The 24,918-nt window shown below is 43.0% G+C and overlaps 1 protein-coding gene across 2 annotated transcripts in view; it reads right to left on the bottom strand.

Moving 5' to 3' along the window:
- The window catches only part of Egflam (EGF like, fibronectin type III and laminin G domains), a 184,121-nt gene that overhangs the window by 63,422 nt on the left and 95,781 nt on the right, over nt 1-24,918 (bottom strand). Inside the window, exon 6 of one of the 2 annotated variants that reach the window (XM_052159847.1) lies at nt 18,033-18,199. In XM_052159847.1, the coding sequence (XP_052015807.1) occupies nt 18,033-18,199 (167 nt within the window). The remainder of the gene's footprint in view (nt 1-18,032; nt 18,200-24,918) is intronic. The other variant, XM_052159848.1, reaches the window with a different exon arrangement.

The following is a 24,918-nucleotide window of genomic DNA, read 5'->3' as shown; positions in this document are numbered from 1 at the left end:
AATACAGGAGAACTTTGGTCAACAGGTTGAGGTCATGAAAGACGAAACACAAAAATCTCTTAAAGAAATACAGGAGAACTTTGGTCAACAGGCTGAGGTCATGAAAGAAAAAACACAAAAATCTCTTAAAGAATTACAGGAAAGCACAAACAAGCAAGTGAAGGAGCTAAGCAAAACCATCCAGGATCTAAAATCAGAAGTAGAAACAACTAAGAAAACTCAAAAGGAGACAACTTTGGAGATAGAAAGCCTTGGGAAGAAATCAGGGGACAGAGATGCAAATATCAACAACAGAATACAAGAAATAGAAGAAAGAATCTCAGATGCTGAAGATTCCATAGAAACCATGGACTCAACAGTTAAAGAAAATGCAAAATGCAAAAAGCTTGTAACCCAAAATATCCAGGAAATCCAGGACACAATGAGAAGACCAAACCTAAGGATTATAGGCATAGATGAGAGTGAAGATTTACAACTTAAAGGGCCAGCAAATATCTTCAATAAAATTATGGAAGAAAACTTCCCTAACCTAAAGAGAGAGATGCCCATGAATATACAAGAAGCCTACAGAACTCCAAACAGACTGGACCAGAACAGAAATACTTCCCGTCACATAATAATCAAAACACCAAATGTTCTAAACAAAGAAAGAATATTAAAGGCAGTAAGAGAAAAAGGCCAAGTAACATATAAAGGAAGACCTATCAGAATCACAGCAGACTTTTCACCTGAGACTATGAAGGCTAGAAGGTCCTGGGCAGATCTCATGCAGACTCTAAGAGAACACAAATGCCAACCAAAACTACTATATCCAGCAAAACTCTCAATCACCATAGATGGAGAAACTAAGATATTTCATGACAAAACCAAGTTTACCCAATATCTATCCACAAACCCAGCCCTAAAAAGGATAATAGGAGGACAACACCAATACAAGGAGGGAAACTTCACCCTGAAAAAAGCAAGAAAGTAACCTTTCATCAAACCCAAAAGAAGTTAAGCAATCAAATTTAAAAAATAACTTCAAAAATGATAGGAAGTAACAATCACTATTCCTTAATATCTCTTAACATCAATGGACTCAATGCCCCAATAAAAAGACACAGACTAACTGACTGGATACGTAAACAGGACCCTACATTTTGCTGCTTACAGGAAACACACCTCAGGGTCAAAGACAAACACTACCTTAGAGTAAAAGGCTGGAAGACAATTTTACAAGCAAATGGTCTCAGGAAACAAGCTGGAGTAGCCATTTTAATATCAGATAAAATTGACTTTCAACCCAAAGTCATCAAAAGAGACTCTGAGGGACACTTCTTGCTGGTCAAAGGAAAAATACAACAAGAAGAACTCTCAATCCTGAACATCTATGCTCCAAATGCAAGGGCACCCTCTTTCATAAAAGAAACTTTATTAAAACTCAAAGCACACATTGCACCTAACACAATAATTGTGGGTGACTTCAACACTGCACTTTCCTCAATGGACCGATCAGGAAAACAGAAACTAAACATGGACACAATGAAACTAATTGAAGCTTTGGACCAATTAGATTTAACTGATATATATAGAACATTCTATCCTAAAACAAAAGAATATACCTTTTTTTCAGCACCTCATGGTACCTTCTCCAAAATCGACCATATAATTGGTCACAAGACAGACCTCAACAAATATAAGAAGATCGAACTAATCCCATGCCTCCTATCTGATCACTATGGAATAAAAGTGGTCTTCAATAGCAACAGAAACAATAGAAAACCCACATACACGTGGAAATTGAACAATACTCTACTCAATGATACCTTGGTCAAGGAAGAAATAAAGAAAGAAATTAAAGACTTTTTAGAACACAATGAAAATGAAAACACAACTTACCCAAATCTATGGGACACAATGAAAGCAGTGCTAAGAGGAAAACTCATAGCCCTGAGTGCCTCCAAAAAGAAAATGGAGAGAGCATACATGACCAACTTAATGACACACCTGAAAGCCCTAGAACAAAAAGAAGCTATTTCACCCAGGAGGAGTAGAAGGCAGGAAATCATCAAACTCAGGGCTGAAATCAATCAAGTAGAAACAAAGAGAACCATACAAAAAATCAACAAAACCAGGAGATGGTTCTTTGAGAAAATCAACAAGATAGATAAACCCTTAGCCAGACTGACCAAAGGGCACAGAGAAAGTATCCAAATTAACAAACTTAGAAATGAAAAGGGAGACATAACAACGGAAACTGAGGAAATCCAAAAAATCATCAGATCCTACTACAAGAGCCTATACTCAACACAACTGGAGAATCTGGAGGAAATGGACAATTTCCTTGACAGATACCGAATACCAAAATTAAATCAGGACCAACTAGACCATCTGAACAGTCCCATAAAGCCTAAAGAAATAGAAGGAGTCATAGAAAGTCTTCCAACCAGAAAAAGCACAGGACCAGATGGTTTCAGTGCAGAATTCTACCAGACCTTCAAAGAAGAGTTAACACCAATACTCTTCAAACTATTCCACAAAATAGAAACAGAAGGAACACTACCCAATTCCTTCTACGAAGCCACAATTACGCTGATACCAAAGCCACACAAAGATCCAACAAAGAAAGAGAACTTCAGACCAATTTCCCTTATGAACATCGATGCAAAAATACTCAATAAAATTCTTGCCAACCGAATCCAAGAACACATCAAAACGATCATCCACCATGATCAAGTAGGCTTTATCCCGGGAATGCAGGGTTGGTTCATTATACGGAAATCCATCAATACAATCCACTACATAAACAAACTCAAAGAACAAAACCACATGTTCATTTCATTGGATGCTGAAAAAGCATTTGACAAAATTCAGCATCCTTTCATGCTTAAAGTCTTGGAGAGAACAGGAATTCAAGGCCCGTACCTAAACATAGTAAAAGCAATATACAGCAAACCGGTAGCCAGCATCAAACTAAATGGAGAGAAACTTGAAGCAATCCCACTGAAATCAGGGACCAGACAAGGCTGCCCCCTTTCTCCTTATCTTTTCAATATTGTACTTGAGGTACTAGCTCGGGCAATTCGACAACATAAGGAGGTCAAAGGGATACAAATTGGAAAGGAGGAAGTCAAACTATCATTATTTGCAGACGACATGATAGTCTACCTAAGTGACCCAAAAAACTCCACTAGAGAGCTCCTACAGCTGATAAACAACTTCAGCAAAGTGGCAGGTTATAAAATCAACTCAAGCAAATCAGTGGCCTTCCTATACTCAAAGGATAAGCAGGCTGAGAAAGAAATCAGGGAAATGACCCCCTTCACAATAGCCACAAACAGTATAAAGTATCTTGGGGTGACTCTTACCAAACATGTGAAAGATCTGTATGACAAGAACTTCAAGACTCTGAAGAAGGAAATGGAAGAAGACCTCAAAAAATGGGAAAACCTCCCATGCTCATGGATCGGTAGAATCAATATAGTTAAAATGGCCATTTTGCCTAAAGCACTATACAGATTCAATGCAGTACCCATCAAAATCCCAACTCAATTCTTCACAGAGTTAGAAAGAGCAATTATCAAATTCATCTGGAACAACAAAAAACCCAGGATTGCTAAAACTATTCTCAGCAACAAAAGAAAATCTGGGGGAATCAGTATCCCTGACCTCAAGCAATACTACAGAGCAATAGTGATAAAAACTGCATGGTATTGGTACAGTGACAGGCAGGAGGATCAATGGAACAGGATTGAAGATCCAGAAATGAACCCACACACCTATGGCCACTTGATCCTCGACAAAGAGGCTGAAAACATCCAATGGAAAAAAGATAGCCTTTTCAACAAATGGTGCTGGTTCAACTGGAGGTCAGCATGCAGAAGAATGCGAATTGATCCATCCTTGTCTCCTTGTACTAAGCTCAAATCCAAATGGATCAAGGACCTCCACATAAAGCCAGACACTCCGAAGCTAATAGAAAAGAAACTGGGGAAGACCCTTGAGGACATCGGTACAGGGAGAAAGTTTCTGAACAGAACACCAATAGCGTATGCTCTAAGAGCAAGAATTGACAAATGGGACCTCATAAGGTTACAGAGTTTCTGTAAGGCAAAGGACACCATCAAGAGGACAGATCGGCAACCAACAAATTGGGAAAAGATCTTCACCAATCCTACATCAGATAGAGGGCTAATATCCAATATATATAAAGAACTCAAGAAGTTAGACTCCAGAAAACCGAACAACCCTATTAAAAAATGGGGTTCAGAGTTAAACAAAGAATTCTCACCTGAAGAACTTCGGATGGCGGAGAAGCATCTTAAAAAATGCTCAACTTCATTAGTCATTAGGGAAATGCAAATCAAAACAACCCTAAGATTTCATCTTACACCAGTCAGAATGGCTAAGATTAAAAATTCAGGAGATAGCAGGTGTTGGAGAGGATGCGGAGAAAGAGGAACACTCCTCCACTGCTGGTGGGGCTGCAAATTGGTACAACCACTCTGGAAATCAGTCTGGCGGTTCCTCCGAAAACTGGGCACCTCACTTCCAGAAGATCCTGCTATACCACTCCTGGGCATATACCCAGAGGATTCCCCACCATGTAATAAGGATACATGCTCTACTATGTTCATAGCAGCCCTATTTATAATTGCCAGATGCTGGAAAGAACCCAGGTATCCCTCAACAGAAGAGTGGATGCAAAAAATGTGGTATATCTACACAATGGAGTACTATTCAGCCATTAGAAACAATGAATTCATGAAATTCTTAGGCAAATGGATGGAGCTAGAGAACATCATACTAAGTGAGGTAACCCAGACTCAAAAGGTGAATCATGGTATGCACTCACTAATAAGTGGATATTAACCTAGAAAACTGGAATACCCAAAACATAATCCACACATCAAATGAGATACAAGAAGAAAGCAGGAGTGGTCCCTCGTTCTGGAAAGACTCAATGAAACAGTATTTGGCAAAACCAGAACGGGGAACTGGGAAGGGGTGGGAGGGAGGACAGGGGAAGAGAAGGGGGCTTACGGGACTTTTGGGGAGTGGGGGGGGCTAGAAAAGGGGAAATCATTTGAAATGTAAATAAATTATATCGAATAAAAAAAATAACAATAAAAAAAAAGTAGGACTCTGAAACCTTTTTCTGCCATTTCAGCTATCTCTTTATCTTTGGGGTCCAGTATTGGTAAGTTGTGAGCTTGTGGAAGTGTGTGTGTGTGTGTGTGTGTGTGTGTGTGTGTGTGTGTGTGTGTGTGTTTTGTTTCTTGGATGTGCTTTGAAAGACATTGGAATAAATGTATCCTCCATTGTTAATTTTTCTTCTTTTTCTTGATCTCTTTTTTTTGATTATTTTAACTGAGTCTTCTTGATGAGGCCATGGTTACAGGATATGTTCTATGTTCAGTATTATTTAGGGACGAAGCTGACTGCAGTATCAGATAGATACAGAGGTTGACAGCAGTCTCAGTGTTCACTTGCAATAGCAGTTAACTCCCCGCTCCCCGTGAGATTCAGAGACAGCAGCACTAGGGTACTGGTGGGGAGAAATGAAGTTTATAGTTTTTTTTAAAGATAAAGGTATCAATGATTAAATTGTTAATTAGGAGGGAATGGGGAAGATAAAAAGAAAAAGTAAATGAGAAGAAAAATACACAGGTTAGGCGTATGGAAGAGATGCTGGAAATAAAAAAAAAGGACTGTCACAAAGGCAAACTCAGATGAGATACAAGCCGAAATAAAACAGCCAAACTGTTAAAGTATGGAAGTTTAAACGTTTTCAAAGTAAAAATAAAGAAATAATAATAAAGAAGTAAAATAGAATATTGAACCCCAGCCAGTGTTTGTTCCTAATTGGGGTGATATAGGTTCCCCTCCTTTCCCCCCCATAATTCTCTCTGAGGTGTGGGAGGAGTGCTATTCTCCTTACTTCAAGCACCTTTAGTCAGTATGTCTTTCCTTAAAGGGATGTCTATTGTTTCCAGAATTCTGGGGTCTGAAACTTCCACTTGCTCTTGTCAACATCACTGTACACTGGGTGGCACAGTGGGGGACTGTCCGTTCTGTGAGTGCGGCTGCAGCTGCGGCTGCGGCTCTGTGGAAGGCCTGCCCATCTGTGTTCGCCTCTATGTCTGGGTGGTCTCCCTGGCCCTTGCTTGTCAGTGAAACCTCAGCAGCTCACTTCTCTTGCTCTGTAGCAATCTCACTGAGGGGAAGCTAACTGAAGTAGCAGCGATGGTACCTCCTTAAGGACGTACTCCAGAATACCTATGGAGAATCGCAGCTTCTGGCCACTGCCCCACTCTCCGCCTCCACCTGCACGGCCCCACCCCCACCCCCACCCCAGCTATCTCCCTGAACAGGATGCATTCAGTTTCTAGGAATATCTCTGCAACCTGGTCACTTTCTCTCCTGCTTGCCAGACCATCCCTCATGGATACCACTAACCCCAACTAGAGAAAGAGACATGGTTTGGCTTATTTGCAGAGAGGATCTGGATGTGGCCATCTCTCTCTCTCTCTCTCTCTCTCTCTCTCTCTCTCTCTCTGCTCTTCAGCCTTTTCTCTCGCAGGCAGGAATAGGGCCTTTGTTTCCTCATCCTGACTCTTTATCTTTCACCAAGTCAAGAAAAGGAGACTTTTAATCCTCCATCTTATCTAGAAGGGAAGATTTGCTCATTTTTAAAAGAGAAAAGGACCTCAGGGGTCTTGTGGGGTGTTAAGATCACCAGCTACTCCTCATCTGAAGGTGTCCTTCATCCTCAGGTCCAGGCCTTTGATATGTGAAGAGGCAGCTTTGGTTTCTTTGCTTCAAGCTCACATTCTTATATAACTGTGAACCACACTAACTTTGTAAGTGAAAAAAAAAATATGCTAGACACATAGGTAAAGGGAGACTCTCACAGCAGATGATTTCCTCTCCCATGATGCTTTAGCATGAGGTCAGAGAGGCAAGCCTACCCTGAAGAATGCCAGCCGGAGACCTGAACCTAAAGGCACATCCTTACAACAGGTGACTTCTTTTTCGTTTGTGGTGGGGGTGGGGGAGATAAGGGAGTGGGGCAGAGGGAGGTTTTAGGAAGCTGGGTCAGCAGTTAAAATACTTCCCACGCAAGCAAGGAGCTCAAATTTGGTCTCCTGGAGGTCAGGTAAATGGCAGTGGGTGGGTGTGGCAGCCTATCTCTAATTCTGGCCCTAGGAAAGAAGTAACCGAGGAGTCTTAGAGCAAGCCTGCTAGCAGGGCTGCAGGACTAGTCAAATGGGATGGGGGGCGGGAGGGGAAGGATCTGGGTTTTCTTGAGAGACTCTTCCCACAAATAGTAAGATTGAAGACTGTTTGGAGATGACCCCCAACATCAACCTTGGACTTCCATATGTAAACACATTTATGTCCACACATATGTGAACTGTATCCATACATGCATGTATACCACACACATACACATGTGGAGGAGAAAAAGAAGGGGGTGGACCAAGGCACCAGCAAGAAGTCTGACATGGTTACACTTATGAAGCGATTTGAATACCCATCAACAGACATCTCTTTAGACACATGCAGCTGAGCTCCACAGTGGAACACACCTTCCTTCTTAACCAGGCAGGCCTATATATATTTATATGGCAGTATTTTTTTGTAGCAAAACAGAGTATATGTTCTATGACCTCATCATTCAGTTAAAATTCTAGCAGACACTCTAAAATAAAATGTTATTTTCAGATACTAAGGTTAGAGAGGATTTACAGTTTGGGGTTTTAAACTATTTTATGTAGTTGGTGTTTTTTTTTTTTTTTCTTTTTTCCCTACTAAGCAATATAGAGCATAAAACCCATTTCTATTTAGAAACAAGGATGGCATCGCTGTTTTGGGATTTAATGTGTTGATTTTTCTTAGCCTCGTTCAAATGATTTTGCTAAAATCTAAGTGTAGACTCTATACTCTGTTCAACTAGTAGCTCCAGCTCTCCCAGAATTCTCATGTTGCCCTGAGAAACAGCCAAGTTCAGTGGCTTCCAGTGACCTTCAGACCCTAGTTAGCCCTTGCCAACTGTACCCAGCCTATTTAGGTACCCCCTCCGTGCCCTCTGTGCCCTCCGTCCCCTCCCCTTGTCCCCTCCGTGCCCTCCGTGCCCTCTGTGCCCTCTGTCCCCTCCCCCCTGTCCCCTCCGTGCCCTCTGTACCCTCCATGCCCTCCCTCCGCTCCTTCCCCTCCATGCCCTCTGTCCCCTTCCACCCTCCCGTCCCCTCCAACCCCCTCCCTCATTCTCTCCATCCCCTCCATCCCCCCTCCCCGTCCCCTCAGTGCCCTCCATGCCCTCCATCTCCTCTGTCCCCTCCGTCCCCTCCGTCCCCCCTCTGTCCCCTCTGTGCCCTCCCCCCCACATCCCCCGTATCCCCTCCCGTCCCCTCCACCCCCTCTGTCCCCCTGTCATCCCCTCTCCCCCTCCGTCCCCTCCACCCCCTCTGTGCCCTCTGTGCCCTCCATACCCTCCACGGCACACTTGCAATGATGGAGTGTCTTTCCTGAATGCCCAGGGGACTGATTCTTTTTTGTTTCTCCATTAATTTATTTATTCACTTTACATCCCAATCACAGCCCTCTCCTCTCAGTCCCCACTTGCAAGCCCCTCTCTCCCATCTCTTCCCTTATCCTGCCAAAAGGGAGAGTGGCCCCCCTGGCTACCAACCCACCCTGGCACACCAATGTGCTGCAGGACTGGGCACATCCTCTCCCACTGAGGATGCCCAGTGAGGGAAGAGAATCCACAGGCAGGCAACAGAGTCAGGGCTGCTTTTACAAGACAGCGTATGCATTTTGAAAATTGTAAGGGACCATAAAAACCCACTGACTAAGGGATCTGGTGTAGAAATCAGTCACCAACTGGTTTCCATGCAGATCTGCCAGTAAGTAACCTTGAGAAAGCTACTCTGCTTACAGACCTGTTTCCTTCCATGCAAAGCAGAGGTGACCCCTCTCCAGTTTGGAGAACATAAACTGCAGTACACAGAGGCCTGACCCGGGAGTTCATCACTGCCTATGTTCAGGGCAACATGCTAAATATACGAATAGATGATAAACCTGTGCCCTAAATGTAATCAAATGGAACACACCCACACCCCCCACACACACACTCACACATGTACACACATACACACACAGGTGCACACAAACTCACACATACACATGCACACACACACATATACACTCACACACACATGCACACACACACACATACACAGACACACACAACAATGTATAACCCGTATAACAGGCACTATTCTATTGCCTTATTTGACTATACTATTCCTCTTGGGGATGACTTTCTGTCTCTGACCCCAGACTCACACACTGCCCTGCTCTGCTCTTTCCTGTGCTCTGGAAAGGCCACATGCATTTCTGATGTATTCAGCTATCAGGAAGCACCAGCAGAAGGTGAGAGGAGAAGGGCTCAGAATGTTTATTCCCCACAATTTCTATCTGTGGCTCATGTGTGTCAGTTTTACATGTTGTAGCTGGAAACCATGGCTCTTACAACTCAGCTCTCCCTATCTGTCCAGATGCCAGTTTGGCTGTGCAGACTTTTACAAACAAGCACTTCTTTAAGCTTGCTTCATATTATTTCACTGCCCATCTCTTTATTTCCTGCTTAGGAGACTGAAAACACCTAAGGTGAAAGTATTTGTCCAGAGTTCAGTTAGATCAACAGATAAGGACCACCAGACACATTGTGCCTCTCCTATATGTGTCCGTGTCTGGGTGTGTATGTCTCTGTGTGTATGTGTGTGTGTGTGTTTGTGTCTGTCTGTGTGTGTGTGTCACTGTGGCAAGCCTATTCTATATACTCTAGACTATGTTAATCTGTAGCTGGAAAGCATGAAACCAAAATTAGAATGTCAAAAAAAACCCTATCTTGCAGCAAGACTAGAAGCCTCTCCCTGCTATGGCTACCTCATAACAGATACAGCATTTTAAAAAGCTCACTACATATAAATATGTCATAAAAGTCTCAATTACGGATGCTGTGTGTTCCATTGAGTTTTTCCGCCCAGTTCTGGCCTACTTCCTCCACCAGAAATGCATTCCTCATAAGTGCACTTTATAAGAGTGCACGGCCTCTACCACTCTCCACACACCCTTGTCTACTCTACCTAAGAACCTGGGAATCCTGGTGGGAACACACCAAACTCTGACGTATGCTGAGAGAACCACAGTTGAGATCCTAGTTGCTCACCAAAGAACCTGACCGGAACTGGAACTCAGAGGCTAAGGAGTGATTGGTGTGAATATGACATAGATGCTACTCTACCTGAACAAGTCAGATCGGCATGCTCCCAGATCAGCAGCTCTGAACATGACCGTGATGGAGGCCAGAAAGGCCAGAAACATCCTGCTTCCTGGTCCTTGTTAGCTCGACTCCTAAATGAGATCTTTGCCTGCAATTCAAATGTGAGGAAGTGGCTAGCACAGAGGGGAGCCACCAGTGTGGTGGTTTGTGTCGGAATGGCCCCCATAGACTCATATATTTGAAAGCTTGGTCACTAGGGAGTGGATTAGGAGATATGGCCTTATTGGAAGAAGTGTGTCATTCAGAGTGGGCTTGGAGGTCTCAGAGGCTCAGTCCATGTCCAGTGAACTCACTCTCTCATCCTGCAGCCTACAGATCCAGATATAGAACTCTCAGCTCCCTCGCCAGCACCGAGTATGCCTATGCATCACCAAGCTGACCAGTGATGATAATGGGCTAAACCTCTGAGCTGTAAGCCAGCCCCAGTTAGATACTTTATAAGAGTTGCTGTGGTCACGGTATCTCTTCACAGCAGTAGGACACCCAGACACCTCCTCATCCCTCTGCCATTTTCTGTCCGAAGCTCTTTAAAAAGCCACTAAGTCCAGCAGTCCAGCAGAGATATTGGTAGTATCCCCGAGTCCCCCCTCTGCTCTATGGTAGCTCCCCCTTCCTTCCTTTTCTTAAGATCTCACCTATGAATTTACAATAAATGAATTTCTGAAACTCATCCCCTTGTGGTTCACAAATTTCACTCTTTTAATTTGCGAGAACCATGAGGGCACTGACTCTGTGGAAGTCCATGTGACCCTGAGCATTCAGCACCCTAACTCCAAGGCTGGAGGCAACCTCAGGGGAGAGGAGAATGCCACATTTCCTGTGAAAACTGCTGTGGCTCAGGGCAGGGCATGGGGTTCACCTTGGGTTTGGGAAATTATATTTTCTTATCATTTGCTTCCGTTTGTCTTCTCTCTCTAGCAAGAGGATAAAATATTGGTATGCTGATTATAAATAAATGTATGATAGCATGCACAAAGGCCTCCAGAGGGCAATTAATAGGTATCAGGTATTTAAACAGAGAGGTGAATCATTCCCCTCAAAGCCAATAAAGTTGTGCAAATGGGTGTAATTCAGATTTACATGAATCCAGGCATTAGCAAATCAATAGAGCGATTACGGCAGCGGGGCATCCAGAATGTAAAATCACATTTGCAGTTTTGTTTATGCGCAGATACACACTTAAAATGCAGGTTCACCCGCTAGGAGTGAAACCAGTGATTTGTTCCTCCTCCGGTTTCTGCTTCCATCTTACATTCTAAAGATTTACAAATCCATGGAGCTCTAATTTACAGGCCTCTCTCTCTGCTCCATCCTGGAGAACAGCCCAGCAGTGCAGCGCGCCCCCCCCCCCCACCATGTTTCTCCTCTTTCAAATGGAGCAGGGCAACTCCCCCTTCAGCTGCTGGGTTGAGGCTCTTGGGTCCCTTCTTTAAGAATATTCTTCAAAACTTAAATCACAGAGCTGTGCTGTGGGAACAATTTTATTTTTATGTGCTAATTGGCTCCTTCCAAGCTTAAAAAAATGCTACTTAAAAGAAGAACTCCCCCAAATTTTAAAGACTCTCAAACTTTGGGAGATAAATCCCAGGACTACAGTATGGAGCTCAATGAACAAGTCCACAGGACAAGGACAGCTCGCATGGCTTGTTTATGGATGGACGATAGTTTTGACATTTTTAGAATTTTAAAGAATAAATTTTTGATGGCGCACAAATGTAAGAAATTCAGATTTCAGTGTCTATAAATTAACTTTTATTGATGCACACTCATGCATACTGTATATATCTTCAACAATAGCCAAGTCTAAAGCCTAAAATATTTACTAACTAGACCTTCACAGAAAAATTTACAGATTCTTGTCTGAGTCTGTGGCTGACTTTGGGAAGATTTAAAAACAAACAAAAACAACCAACAGAAAGTAGAGTCACAAGAGAATAATTCTGTATTCTGTTAGGTTTTCATTCTCCTTGAGGTTTTCGGTGTTTGTTTGATTGATTTTGTTTGGTTTTGGTTTTGAGGCAAGATCTCTTGCCTAGGTTGGCCTAGAAACCCTTATGTAGGAAAAATGACGGCCAATGTCTAATGCTCTTGCCTCCCCCTCCTGAGAGCTGAGATTCTAAGAATGGTCATTGTAACTTTCATGTGGTTCTGGGAGTCAAACTCAGGACTTTGTGAATGCTACCCCAACACTCGCTAGCCTTGAACTCATGATCCTCCTGCTACAATCTCTTTAGCATTTGCATCAACATGACCAGCAGTCTAAAGCTACTGCTATGGAGGACACAGGATTTTGTTGTTTTCAGAGTACACAGTGCCTCCTACCCAGGTAGTTTTAGCTGTTGGTGTCTTTCAAAGAAGTCTTATAGAACTAATCAGTCCGGTAGAAGACTTTAAGGTAATGACAACCTAGATGTGTCTATTACTAACACCTGAAAAGTCTTTAGAAACATCAAAGGGGAAAGGTCACTTTCAGTGAATGCTTTTCCCAGAAGGACCCCCATTAAAGGCTAAGCTTACCTATCATGCTAAGAGGTTACACACACTTATAGGTCTCACTGGGAGTGAGGGTAGGTTCACCTCATTTTTTTAGTGGTAGCCTTGTGTGGGTGGTAGGTCTATAGACCTTTTCTCTTGTTATTATGTCTGCTTGTCATTTATCCCATAGACTCAATTATGGGAACGTTAGAGGATAAAAGAAAGCCCTCACTCCCATACCCTTCAAAACCTACCCCAAGGATGCCAATGGCTCCAACATTCTTGGTCAACAGTTTTTTCCCCTTGGACTTGTGTTTCTGAATTCTGGAACCCTGATGTTGTCTGCCTGTGCCATGGCTTAGGATATGGAGTCATAAAGGAACAGCTAATAGACTCAGTGGTGGTTGTTTTGGACAGTCTATTATTCAGCAATTATGCATAGAGGAAACAACCATTAACCATTTACATGTTGTATCACCAGAAGAATGAGCAGAAAGCATAATCTCCACTCCATAAGCATTTTCTCAAAACAATCCTGGGAATCAGAGATTACTAACTTCACCAGCCATTACTGCATTGATTGTAGAAATGGGGAAACTGAGGAAAAGAGAGTGTATGAGATCTTGAGAATTTATAGATTTCCCAAGCCCAGAGTTGTCTTCTAGATTTTGTTCTGTAAAGGAACAGGGCTTGTGGGGCAGTTAAAAGCTCCAGAATTGGCAATGGTTTCTCATATGCACCAGGCTATAGGGAATGCTGGGAGATGATGCCATGGATTTCAGAATAGTTCCTGACTGATTCCTACAGATCCTTTGAGCATGCTTCCTGTCTGCACTCTTGCTACAGTCAATTTGAAGCACCACTACCAAATAGAAAAACCTTACTTGAGACTGGGGAGAGGCAAACTCTGCTCTGTGGTTATGTATGTAGCATATATGTGAGACGGTCTAGCATACTAAAGCTGGTTTCTTGAGAGTGTTGAAAAGGAAAAAAAGTAAAGGTCTCAATCTCAGAGCAAAAGTGGGTAAAAGCCAGAGTCATATATAGAGACTGAACAATCAAAAATAGGAACAGACATCACCAGATGCAGGGAATGGTGGGAGTGTAAAAATCTGATTAATTGAAGTCATGTGTGCCTGTCTTAGATCACTAGAAGAGGAAGGTCTAAAACTATAGAAAAATCTTGGATTTGGGGAGGCAGCAAAAACCCAAACAAACTATTTCTGTGATGTCTTTGAAGATTTGAAGCCACAGTGAAACTTTGTAGGAGCAGAGGCAATGGTGGTAAAGAATCATTCGAGCTTATTCTGATGGTTAAGAAAGAGCACGGGAGAGAACGGACAGCTTGGTTGGGAATAGGATGTAAATATTCCTTCCAATGCCCCATCAGCAAGTCCTCTCCTCCATCCCTACTGCCTTGAATTTGAATTTACTGGGACCACTTTCTCCATTCCCTGCTCCCCCTCCACCCCTTTTCTTTTAGCCTGTTTACTTTTCCCTTATTTCTTATTGAAGTTGGCGGGGGGGGGGGGGGGGGGAGGGGGCATCAGTGTCTTTGCCTAAGAATTTTCCCACTGGGTAGCCCACTTTGGGCCTGTGTGGTCTTCTAGATTACCCTTGCTGCCTCTGCTTTGACATCAGCCGCACAGGTACTCAACCTCTCAACCAACCCCTTGGCTGGTTAAGTCCCACTCGCACATGAACTCAATAGCATTTATTGAGCGCTGACATGGTGGAGGGTGTTGACCATTCAGCATTGACCAAGTCTCTCCAAGCCCCAACAAGGAGCTTATTTGTTGGGAGAAATACACATAATGAAACACATACACTAGTTCCAGACAGTGGCATTGCTAGAGAGAAGACAAAGCAAGGGCATGGGAATAGTGGAAGGCTAAGGAAGTGAGCTATGACCTAAAGGCAGAGATAGAGGGGGCTGCCAGAGCCACAAAGAGATCTGAGGGCAGAAAACTCCATGCTGAGGTAAGAGCAGGTGTCAAAGACCTGAGGCAGTGACAGCAAAACAACTGTTGTCAGGAACAAGAAGAATATATCTATGGGGGGCTGCCCTGAGGACCCTAGATCCACTCCAGTCAAGAATTTATTGATCCTCTCTCTCGCTATATTGCAAGGATGGAACATTAGAAATGAAGTGATTTGGGGTGCTAAGGTCCACAGTCCTCACTGGGGATGTTACATAATCTCAGGCTCCATACACGTACGTATTAGTTTTCCTTCCATCTTTGTCTACGAAAAGAGCACATATGCCTTATTTCCTCCCTAGCTATTATCCACGTCCTGTATTTCCCTGCCCTTATGCTTCCTGTCTGAGCTAAGCATGATGCTCAGAAGGTAAGAGACCAACAGATGAGGTGGGCACATGTCTACACCCCCAGCCTGGCATATCAGCTAGTCCTTTACAAAATCAAAGGCAAATTTGGTGTTCCCCTCACAGAATTTATACATACACATACAGCAGGATTGGGCTATGAGCAAGAGAAAAGACTGAAGGTCTTTTAAGATATGTCTTTACTTAATTTCTTATTTTCCTGTGGAAACAACAGGAACTAAGTAGTGAGCTGCCTCCCATGAGAGACCTGAGGTAAATGTAGGGCAGGGCAGCATCAATTAGAGTAACCAACAAAACAGTGTTTCTCAACAGAGGACCAGATACTCAGAGTCTTAATGATCTTTTTCTTCCCATTCTGTTCTGTATTTGAACAAGGCTGGAGCAGATGAGGTGTGCGCCGGTCAAGCATCCACCCAAACCAGTATTGTCTTCACTCTGGCTGATGCAGGCTGGGCCCTGGCCTCCCATCACTGTCTGCCAGATCTAGGAGCAGCTAAGATGTCCTAATCCTAAACTTACAATTCAGCTTACACAACATTCCCAAAATGAGACTATCAGATGAACGGTGCAATGGAAGACTGGTTGTCACGGTTTAGGAATGGAGCATGGGATGGAAATATGACTGCAAAGGGGTACAAAGAGGGAGACTTATGAAAAAGGAATGGTTGTTTTGTAAATTAAAAAAAAAAGGGAAAAATGCAAATGTTACAAACTGGGTCCAGTGCTGCCAGCACCGCCCCAGTCCTCAGAGTCTATACAGACATCCTTCACCAAGTGACTGTCTGAACCTCTCCTGTGCTGCTGTGTGTTAGCAGACTGATTCCATTCATCGAGTCATACTCGGGGAAGTAGCTACACAGTCAGCAAACCCAGCTTCACACACTGCCTTCATAATTATCCCTCTTGGGAAAAATCAGAAATCATTCAGAGATGCTATTTCTCTCCATCTCTATGAAGAGGATGCTATCCTTCCCACCCCAAGTTTTTGGGAAAGATTAATGGATTTCACACAAATACAGCAGTCAGCATGAGGCCTGGCTCACAACAGGCTTTCCACTGTCAACCCTGATACTTCAAAGTCATTAACTCACATAATGCTAGCTGACAAGTGTATCATTTCTGTACAGAAAAAAATGTGTTTTGGAAGCGGTATAGTTTACAACTAATATCAAATTAAAGACAAGAATGTGCTAGAATCTGGGGTAGTAATATAGCAAGACAAAAAGTTCACCTGAAGCATCACAGCACATTCTTGTGTTTCCATGTAGTGACTGATCTAATGGAGTCAACTTCTGTTATCCTAATCTGAGGAACCATATACGAGCAGCAGACTTCTATGTATTTCAGAATATTTGTTAATATTATGGGCTGAGATATACCCCAGTTGCTACAGTATTTGCTTTATATGAATGAAGCTCAGGTTTAAAACCCAGCATGGCATAAACTGGGCATGGCACTACGTGTCTGCAATCCCCACACTTAGGAAGCGGATCGAAGTTCTAGGTCATCCTTAGCTACATAAGGAATTAGAGGCTAGCCTGAGTTATTTGAGATAACTTGCATGGTGGGGAATTAGAGAGACAGGAGTGATTTTAGAGGTGAGGCCCCACTGCAACTCCACCCAATTCAATTTGAAGAGGGGACACTCAACCTGGAAGGTTACAGGATGGATGCTCGGTTTAGCAGAGCACAAATCCCCAGGACTTGCAAGCCCTGGTGGATATCTTCCTGGGAATAGCATTAGCCTTGGAAGATAACTATGGAGGGAGTGGGGGGGGGTACTTATTTAGATCCTAACAACAAAAATAGGGCTTTGTGCAAGCCAATGGAAAACCAGCTACTTAGTTTAAGCTTCCCCTTTGGATAAACAGGCCAGCAGCAGCTGCAGGGCTCTTGAAGAATTTATGTGCAGAACTACAAAGACATCGACCTTTCAAACAAAACGTGCTTATATCTCCCTTCTAAGTCCTTACTACTACCATGCTTCTAGGCTTATGTAAATGTGACCCTACTTCCAAAGTATAAAGCTGGGCTGGGCTGGGCTGCGCTTGGCTGGGCTGGACTGGGCTGGACTTGACAAGCTTGCCTGAACCCTTTGGCTTTTGACATCATGTAACAGTTTGCTGTATCCCAGACCACAGACATGATTGACTTTGAAGCAAAGCCTGAGCTTATTTGTTCAGCATTGGTCCTAAGCTTCCTCCAGATCCCTAGAGGCACTATGAGAACTTCCACAGTCATCTAGACCCCCGAGTTACATGTTCGCACGCCAGCATCTGTTCTGAGATGTGCTGGCCACCACCCAGAAGGGACAAAGTTACTTTAACATCCCTTTTGTTACAGGCTCTTAGTGAGCACCCTAAGCTGGCTTTGAATTAACACTGCTCCTTCTGCTCCGGCCGTCCAAGGGATGAGATTACAGGTGTTCACCACACTCATTGGAGAGTCTTTGATTTGGCAGGCAATCACTAACTGTGAAGAGTCTAGGGAGAGGAGTTGGGGGGTTTTAGGTTTTTCCCACAGGGTTCCAAGATGAAGTGATGATGAGACAAGAGGCAGGGGGAGACTACTCATCTCATTTGCTGTGTGATCTGCCCCGTGATTCTGCACAGCACAAAAACCCGACCAGAAACTCCCCAAGGACGATGCAAAAATAAACCTTCCCTGACTGCTTAGAAACAGAAATAGCCAGCGTCCCTGTGGAGAGTCGAACCTTCAAGAGGTCTGGGAAAACTGCAGGGAGAAGCCGGGAGAGAGCCCTTCCCAGGCCGTTCTCATCTGTTGGACCCTAAGAAGCCCCAGGCAAGTGAGGCTGTGAAAGGCAACCACAGCTGCCCAGCTGTTCATGTTCTTCAGGACAGGTACAGCACTCACCCAGGGTTCGGATGATGTCGCTGGGCCAGCTGCGGGCACTGAAGCCATGGGCGTTCATGGCTCTCACAGCAAACTGGTAGTTGGTATCTGGATCAAGGCCTTTGATAACCATGGAGTCCATCTGCAGGCGCTCTTGGATGATGGTCCAGCTCTTGTCAAAATCTGGCCTTTAATGATTAAAAATAAGGAAAGCAACAGTTCAGAAATACCATAGGGAAGAGGCTGGCTGGCTATGGGCGCTAACAGCATTTTCACTCTGAGAGCTATGCTCATAAAAGTGAGTTAACATTTCCTATCTGAAAGTGGTCCTGCTTTCAAACCATAACGTCATCAACTGGAAGCGTCTGCCAGCAAAAGCAAGTAGATCATCTTTAGGGCCAGCTCTAAGCACTGCTTAGAGACGGTCTACTTCTGCCTGCTTGGGCTTCACCAGGACATAAAGACCCCACGTGGGAGCATTTATCTGCAAGAACTGCATTTTCCAGATGTTCTCTAAACAAGGCTCTGACTTGGCAGTCCCATCCCTAGGGTCAGGAGAGCAGAGATTCCATCTTTATGCAGTCTATTCCTGAGTAAACAAATACACATTTTATAGGGTGACGGATGGCATGAATTGCCATGGGAAGACTTATGATGACTACATTCACAGACATTCATAGTCTTAACAAATTATGTCTGTGTCAATGTGTTACCTTTTCGCTTGTCCTTCTGAGGGCATGCCCTTGCAGAGAAGGTAGGTCTTCATTTAGACTTTTAATCAAGGAAGTGGCATTCACAAAGCCAGTATAGTCTCTGGAATTGGAGGAGCTAAGTTCAAATCGGAGTTCTGCGACTTAGTAGCACTAATCCTTTTGTTTTACGTATTTTTATTTTTATTTTAGGTCTTTAAGTCTTAGCTTTCCCATATGTAAAAATAAATACGTAAAAATAATGCGAAGGCCAAGATAAGGGAACTGCTATGAAGATTACATGAAGAACACATGAAGATTACATTAAGCACATGTGCTTAGCCTCTACTCTAGTATCACGCTGTAAATATGAACCAGCCACTACTCAGAGGACTCATTGACTTCTGGAGTTAATAACTCATACCTGCTTGCTAATTGTGCATTCCCATACCGTGCTGCCCACCCATGTGGCTTCTCCACCCTTGAGATATAGCTAGCATGCATTAAGATGTACTACAAGTATAAAATGCACACAAGCTTTTAAAGAAAAATAAAAGGAAATCTATCTCTTCTTTAAATATATTTTATCTTCATATTGAATTCATGTTGAAATGATAACATTTTGGATATAGCAATATCCAAATTATTAATAATAAATATAACAATTATAAATATAAATAATTTATTTTATATTTATAATATTCTATATATAATTTATAAATATTATTATTAAATAAAAATTATCAAATAACTATCAAATAAATATCAAGATAAGATATCTTTTTAGAACTCATTTACATGGGATGGAGAGTTGATTTGGTGGTTAATAGCACTTATGCTTGCAGAAGACCTGGGTTCTATTCCCAGCATTCACGTTGTAGCTCATCACCACCTGTAATTCCAATCCCAGGGGATGTCAGACACACAGGCACGCAGGCGAAAACACCCACACACATAAAATAAATCCATCTTTACATTTTTAAAATTTATTTTGTCTCTTTTTACTTTCGTAATGCCACAATTAAAACAAAGTCATATAGGGCTGTCCAAAATCTCTTTAGGACAGACACTGTGGCCCTACCTGGATTTCTAGCTAGTGGAGAGGAAGAACATTGCAGGTGGTAAGAAAGGGGAGTGAAAGTTAGGAATAGCGGAGAACAGCAGGGGGCCCGACTGGAGGGTTGGTGTTGATGGCGGCTAATTGCCAGCTTTTACTAAACATCCCAAAGTGTGAAGGACTGCTTTGATACCATAACTCATTTACCTCTAACAACTACTCTCTGTAGTAGGCATTAACCTCAAAAAGGCTCAATCTTTTTTTTTTTTTTTGATTTTAATATAAAAGAGAAACTAAATCTCTGAAAGGGCAAGAAATTTGACCAAGGTCCCAATTGAGAACTGCTGCGGTCAACTTGGGTTGATGGGCTGAGGTTAAATTAAACCAAACCAAACCAAACCAAAAACCCTTGATATTGGATCAGAAACTGGGGGTGGCAGTCAGAGGGCGATTATTAGACCTTCAGCGGGTTCCCTCTCTGCACCTTCCATCTGGTGTGAAATGTTCCCCACTCCCAGGTATTTAAAGAGTATCAGAAAACCAAATGTTGGTGTTTGTCTTTTGTAAAGAACGTATCTGGAAAAGAAGTAAGAGTTGAAGCCTGGGTAGACTCCCCGTTTCTTACCCGTGTGCTTGCCTAGTTCTTTGCTAGCAGGACTTACTGAAAGTCCAGGAAATAGAGATGGAGACTTCCTCAGGCTCACCCACACACAAGTGGGTGTGACCTGTGCATGCTGACAGTGTCTGGTCTAGGGAAAAAGAAAAATCACAGGGTATGCCTACTGGAGGAAGCAGGTTCAGTTCTTCTCTGTCTTGTCCTAAAGGTGGAATTGTTCTCTAAAATAACTTTATCATCAAAGAAAAGAGCTGAGCCAGTGAAGGAGACTCATTTGCAACTTCACATTAGCACAGAATCACTTCACAGAGGAGAGCCACTGGAGATACCAAAAGGTAAAGGCAGAAGAGATGCAGTCTTTAGATAAAACTCTCCTATTATTTGCTAAGCTTCCCCTGCGCTATTTCTAGAGGAAAGAACCCTAATCTCTTTGGGTGTGCTCTTGTTTACCCAGAGCTACTTGCAAATGTCTGCAGCCATTTCATGCAAAAGTTACAGGGGATGGGGGTGGGAGGACTTTACATTTTTTGCTCATCTCATGCAGACAAAAGAAAAAAGAAAAAAGAAAAAAGAAAAACAAAACCACTTCCAATGGAAATGATAGAAATCATTAACATTTAATTTCATAATATAGAGCTCACACAGACTGAATAATAGTTCAAAACCTTTAATACTTTGCCTCTAGTTTTGGGTCAGGTTTTCCATTTCATTGGTCCCAGAGTCTTTTGAGGTCCAGAGGACAAAAGTGAGGCTGACAGAGATAAGGTGGCAGGAATATTGTCTTAAACCATCCTCAACAATAGCTTTATCTTCTTCCACAGGAGGGAATTTTATCCTAATGACAATGTTGGCAGCCACACCACCATAGCAAGACTATCCCTCACCGCCGCCCTCCCCCCCCCCCCTCCTGCACACACACTGAAAGGCCAGAGCAGAAGGAGTTAACTGAGAATGTACTGCTATTAGCTATCAGCAGCTCAGATTGGCAGGGCTTTCTAAGAAGTGGCCAGGGGCAAAGTCAGGCATCTCACACCTTAGAAAAGGCTAGGCCAGGAGATTGCTGGCTGGCTTTTAGAATGATTGGACAATGAATAGGAAGGGCCAAGGATTGCAATTCAAGCAATCAGGGTACACTCACCGATTGGTTCACTTTACTGGGAAGAATTGCAGGCAATGCTAAGACCCAGCCTGAGAAGTGTTTGAGGGTTCCCAGAAATTATAAGCCAGGTTTTATATTTGAGCCCTTGTTTTATTTTTCTAAGTAAAAGCCTCCTAGGTTCTCAATCATATTCTCAAAGGTAATTATGAAACCCAAAGCTTATGAGCCAGATCTACCATTCTATCTTTTTAAACATAGAAAGAGAACAATTTACTTAAAGATACAGAACTGTATATTTCTCTTATTTCTTTTGTTGGAACATTTTGACCACCTTATCCATTGCCAGTCAAAATTTTAGTGAACAATCATTTTCATTTCATTTTACCATGAAATTCTGCCTTGGCAGGGTCCAATATAACAGGAGTTATATTCTGTGAGGCTTCTAGGGAAGGTTAAAACAGCCCACCTAGGGAAGCTAAAAGTATAATTGGGGGAATAGTATATCTGGGGGTCAGTGCAGGAACAGGACCTCAAAGAATCAGTTGGAAGGGCAAAGCAAAGTAGCCTATTTTAATAAAATGTATTTGAAATTTAATTTTAAGTGTGTGTGTGTGTGTGTGTATGTGTGTGTTTGCGTGCGTGCATGTGCACGCACATGTGTGCTCCACCTATATGTATGTGTCAGGAGTCTACAAGAGAGCATAATATCTCTTGGAGTTGAAGTTTCAGGTAATTGTGAGCTGCCTGGCGTTGATGCTGGGAACTGAACAGGGAGGTCCCTCAATGGCTGTGCTATCTCCCAGCCCCGAGAGCTGGATTAAAATAGTTCAATGTAAACTGACCTCTTGTGGGAAGTCTGTAGGGACAAGGAAGAATTTAAATTAAATTATGGAAGTGTTTGGATTTGAACAAATGTAGGAATGGAACCCAAGGAACAAATGGAGAATCCTTGGGTGGAGGAGATCAGAGCCCCGAGTACGTCATACAAAATGTTAAGTACTAAGTGCGTGTAGGTAAATGTGATAACTAAAGAGAAGGGGTAAGTCTGATAACGTCCATTTGATCTACACAAAAGACGGTGGGTACAAAGCATGAGAACACACCAGTAGGTAAACAAGCCTGCAGCGTCCTTCTCTGTACACAGTCAAGGTTTTCTGTCTTAACACCTGCACAATCCATGAGCTGTATTTACTCCTACCAACTGAGCACCTAACTTATCAAGTCAGTTGACTTTATCCCAAAACCTATTGATGATTTATTGGTGCTTTGTTTGAGAAAGGGCTCTCATGCTGCCTCAGCTTCCCCAGTGCATAAATTACAGGATAGGGTAACACCATTCCCTTGGTTGGGATGACACCCTTCCCTAAGCTGGCTGGCACCATTCCCTAGGCTGGGATCCCAGCTTAACTAACAAGGAGGAAGTAAGTGGAGTATCAATATTCATCTCCCTCTGCTTGCTGACTGTGGGTGTCATGTGACAATCTGATTCAAGCTCCTGCCACCACAGCTAGAGCAGATGTTACCACCATGCCTTCCATCCCATGAAGGACTACACCCTCAAACCGTGAGGCACAAAAACTTCCTTTCTTGAGGAGTTTCAGTCTGGTGTTCTGTCACAGCAATAAGAAAATTAAATAATATAATGAGTGTGCACATATAAACTGACTTATGCCAAAGATATCTATCTATAGAAGTGCATGTGCACAGGAGTGTATGCACACACACACACACACACACTGAAACAAGTTTCACAACCCCTGCTGATACCCTTTTGGATACCCTCTCATATTTTACTTTTCTATTCTATCATATTTTCCTTTTGAAAAAATGGTAGGTCAGGACCTCCTCAATGAGTCCAAATACCTTCCAATCTGTCATCTTTCACAATTTGAGAACCCACGTCCTTGAAGTTGAGATGGAGGTGAAGCTTAAACATCCTACAGACATTAATTAGGAAACTGGGCTCAAGGTACTTACATTGAAAGCTAGGAAAATATTTTTGAGAGTAGATTTTGTTGGAGCAGGAAGCTCCTCCAGGGGACATGGTAGCAAATAGAGAATAGCCTGGAGAGTGGAGGTTGCCCCGCTGGCCTAAGGTAGAGTGGACCAAATGCATAGTGCCATCAGACACTGTGGTCCCTTTCAAACCATGGTGGTTCCTCCAATTTAACACTTAACATTTGCCGAGGGACACTGAATTTGCTGATGGCTTAAGAGCATCTCCCACTCCCCACTTCGTTCCTCATGAGCACAAGTTTGTTCCAGCTCAGGTGCTAGTGTCCTGAGCTATTCTAAAAATCTCCTGGTGCCTTGGATCCAATGCTGCTGGTATAAGAACAATCACCTTTGGATGTGATTTTCTTTCATTTTTCTGTCTCTCTAGACAGCAAGCTCAAGGACCATTGGGACTTCGTCCTCCTCGTCTCCGCATTCCTTGAGAAGTCTGCATGGTCTTTCAAAAATGCTAATGCTGAAATTGCTTTCCTCCTTAAAACTTTCCACGGTTCCCTTTTCCCTTCAGGATAAAAAGTGAACTCTTTCTTAATGCCTTCCTCTGTCTGACTCCTGCTTACTTCTCTCCCCACACATCGCTCCAGGCTTTCTCAGCAATCCCAGGAACATTTTCTTCTTGCCTCCCAGCCATTGCTTAAGTGGCTTCCTCCAGTCTAACCCTTTCATACTGTTCCCTCCCTCCTCTTCTGAAGCTATCACCAATGCGTCTTTCCTAGCTACCTTAAGAAGCTCGCTCAGACGCCTTCAGAACTGGGTCACCCACAAATGTGTGCAACTTTGATGTGTCAACTACAACTTTCAAGATTAAAAATAAGTTCGGATGCCAAGAAAGCGTTCCCCAGAGCCCGTCCTTAGCCTTGCTGTCCCATTCAGCACTCCAGACTCTCTACATGTCACATGACACTGTGACAAATCTTACCCATGATTGGTACACATTCATTAATAACACAGGCTCATATGAGTAGATGTCTATAGTAGACTTCTATAGGGTGTTCGGGGAAATTAAAATATGTTGGAATAACAGGATACACTAAGCCAAATGGTCAAGAAAATTCAGCTGTCAACCTTTATGAGAATGCAATCGCTGAAGTTTTAAAACTCTACAGTGGCCTTCCTATGACGACAGTAGAGCAGATTGTCTGAGATAGACCTTGTGTTGCTGACAGAGCCAAAATGCTTCCTAGTCCTTCAAGAAAAGGCCTGCTAATTCTCCTGACTGAAAGTTCAGTCTTCAACCTTCTTATGTCACTTGGCATTTAATAAAATGTTCACTGAGAGAACCCAGTGATGAATGTCAGTCACTGTGTTAATTTCTGCTTAGTGATAAACCTAGCTTCTGTTTGAGATATGTACAATTGTGATGGGACTAGAAAAGGCAGCACAGTGGTGGGGCTGGGATAAAAGTCCCAAGAACTGCTTTGTTCTTGTGGTTT

The sequence above is a fragment of the Apodemus sylvaticus genome, chromosome 16 (genome assembly GCF_947179515.1).
Source record: "Apodemus sylvaticus chromosome 16, mApoSyl1.1, whole genome shotgun sequence".
In the NCBI taxonomy this organism is placed as follows: Eukaryota; Metazoa; Chordata; class Mammalia; order Rodentia; family Muridae; genus Apodemus; species Apodemus sylvaticus.
Note: the sequence above shows the minus strand (reverse complement) of the source record. Positions and strands in the feature narration are given on the sequence as shown.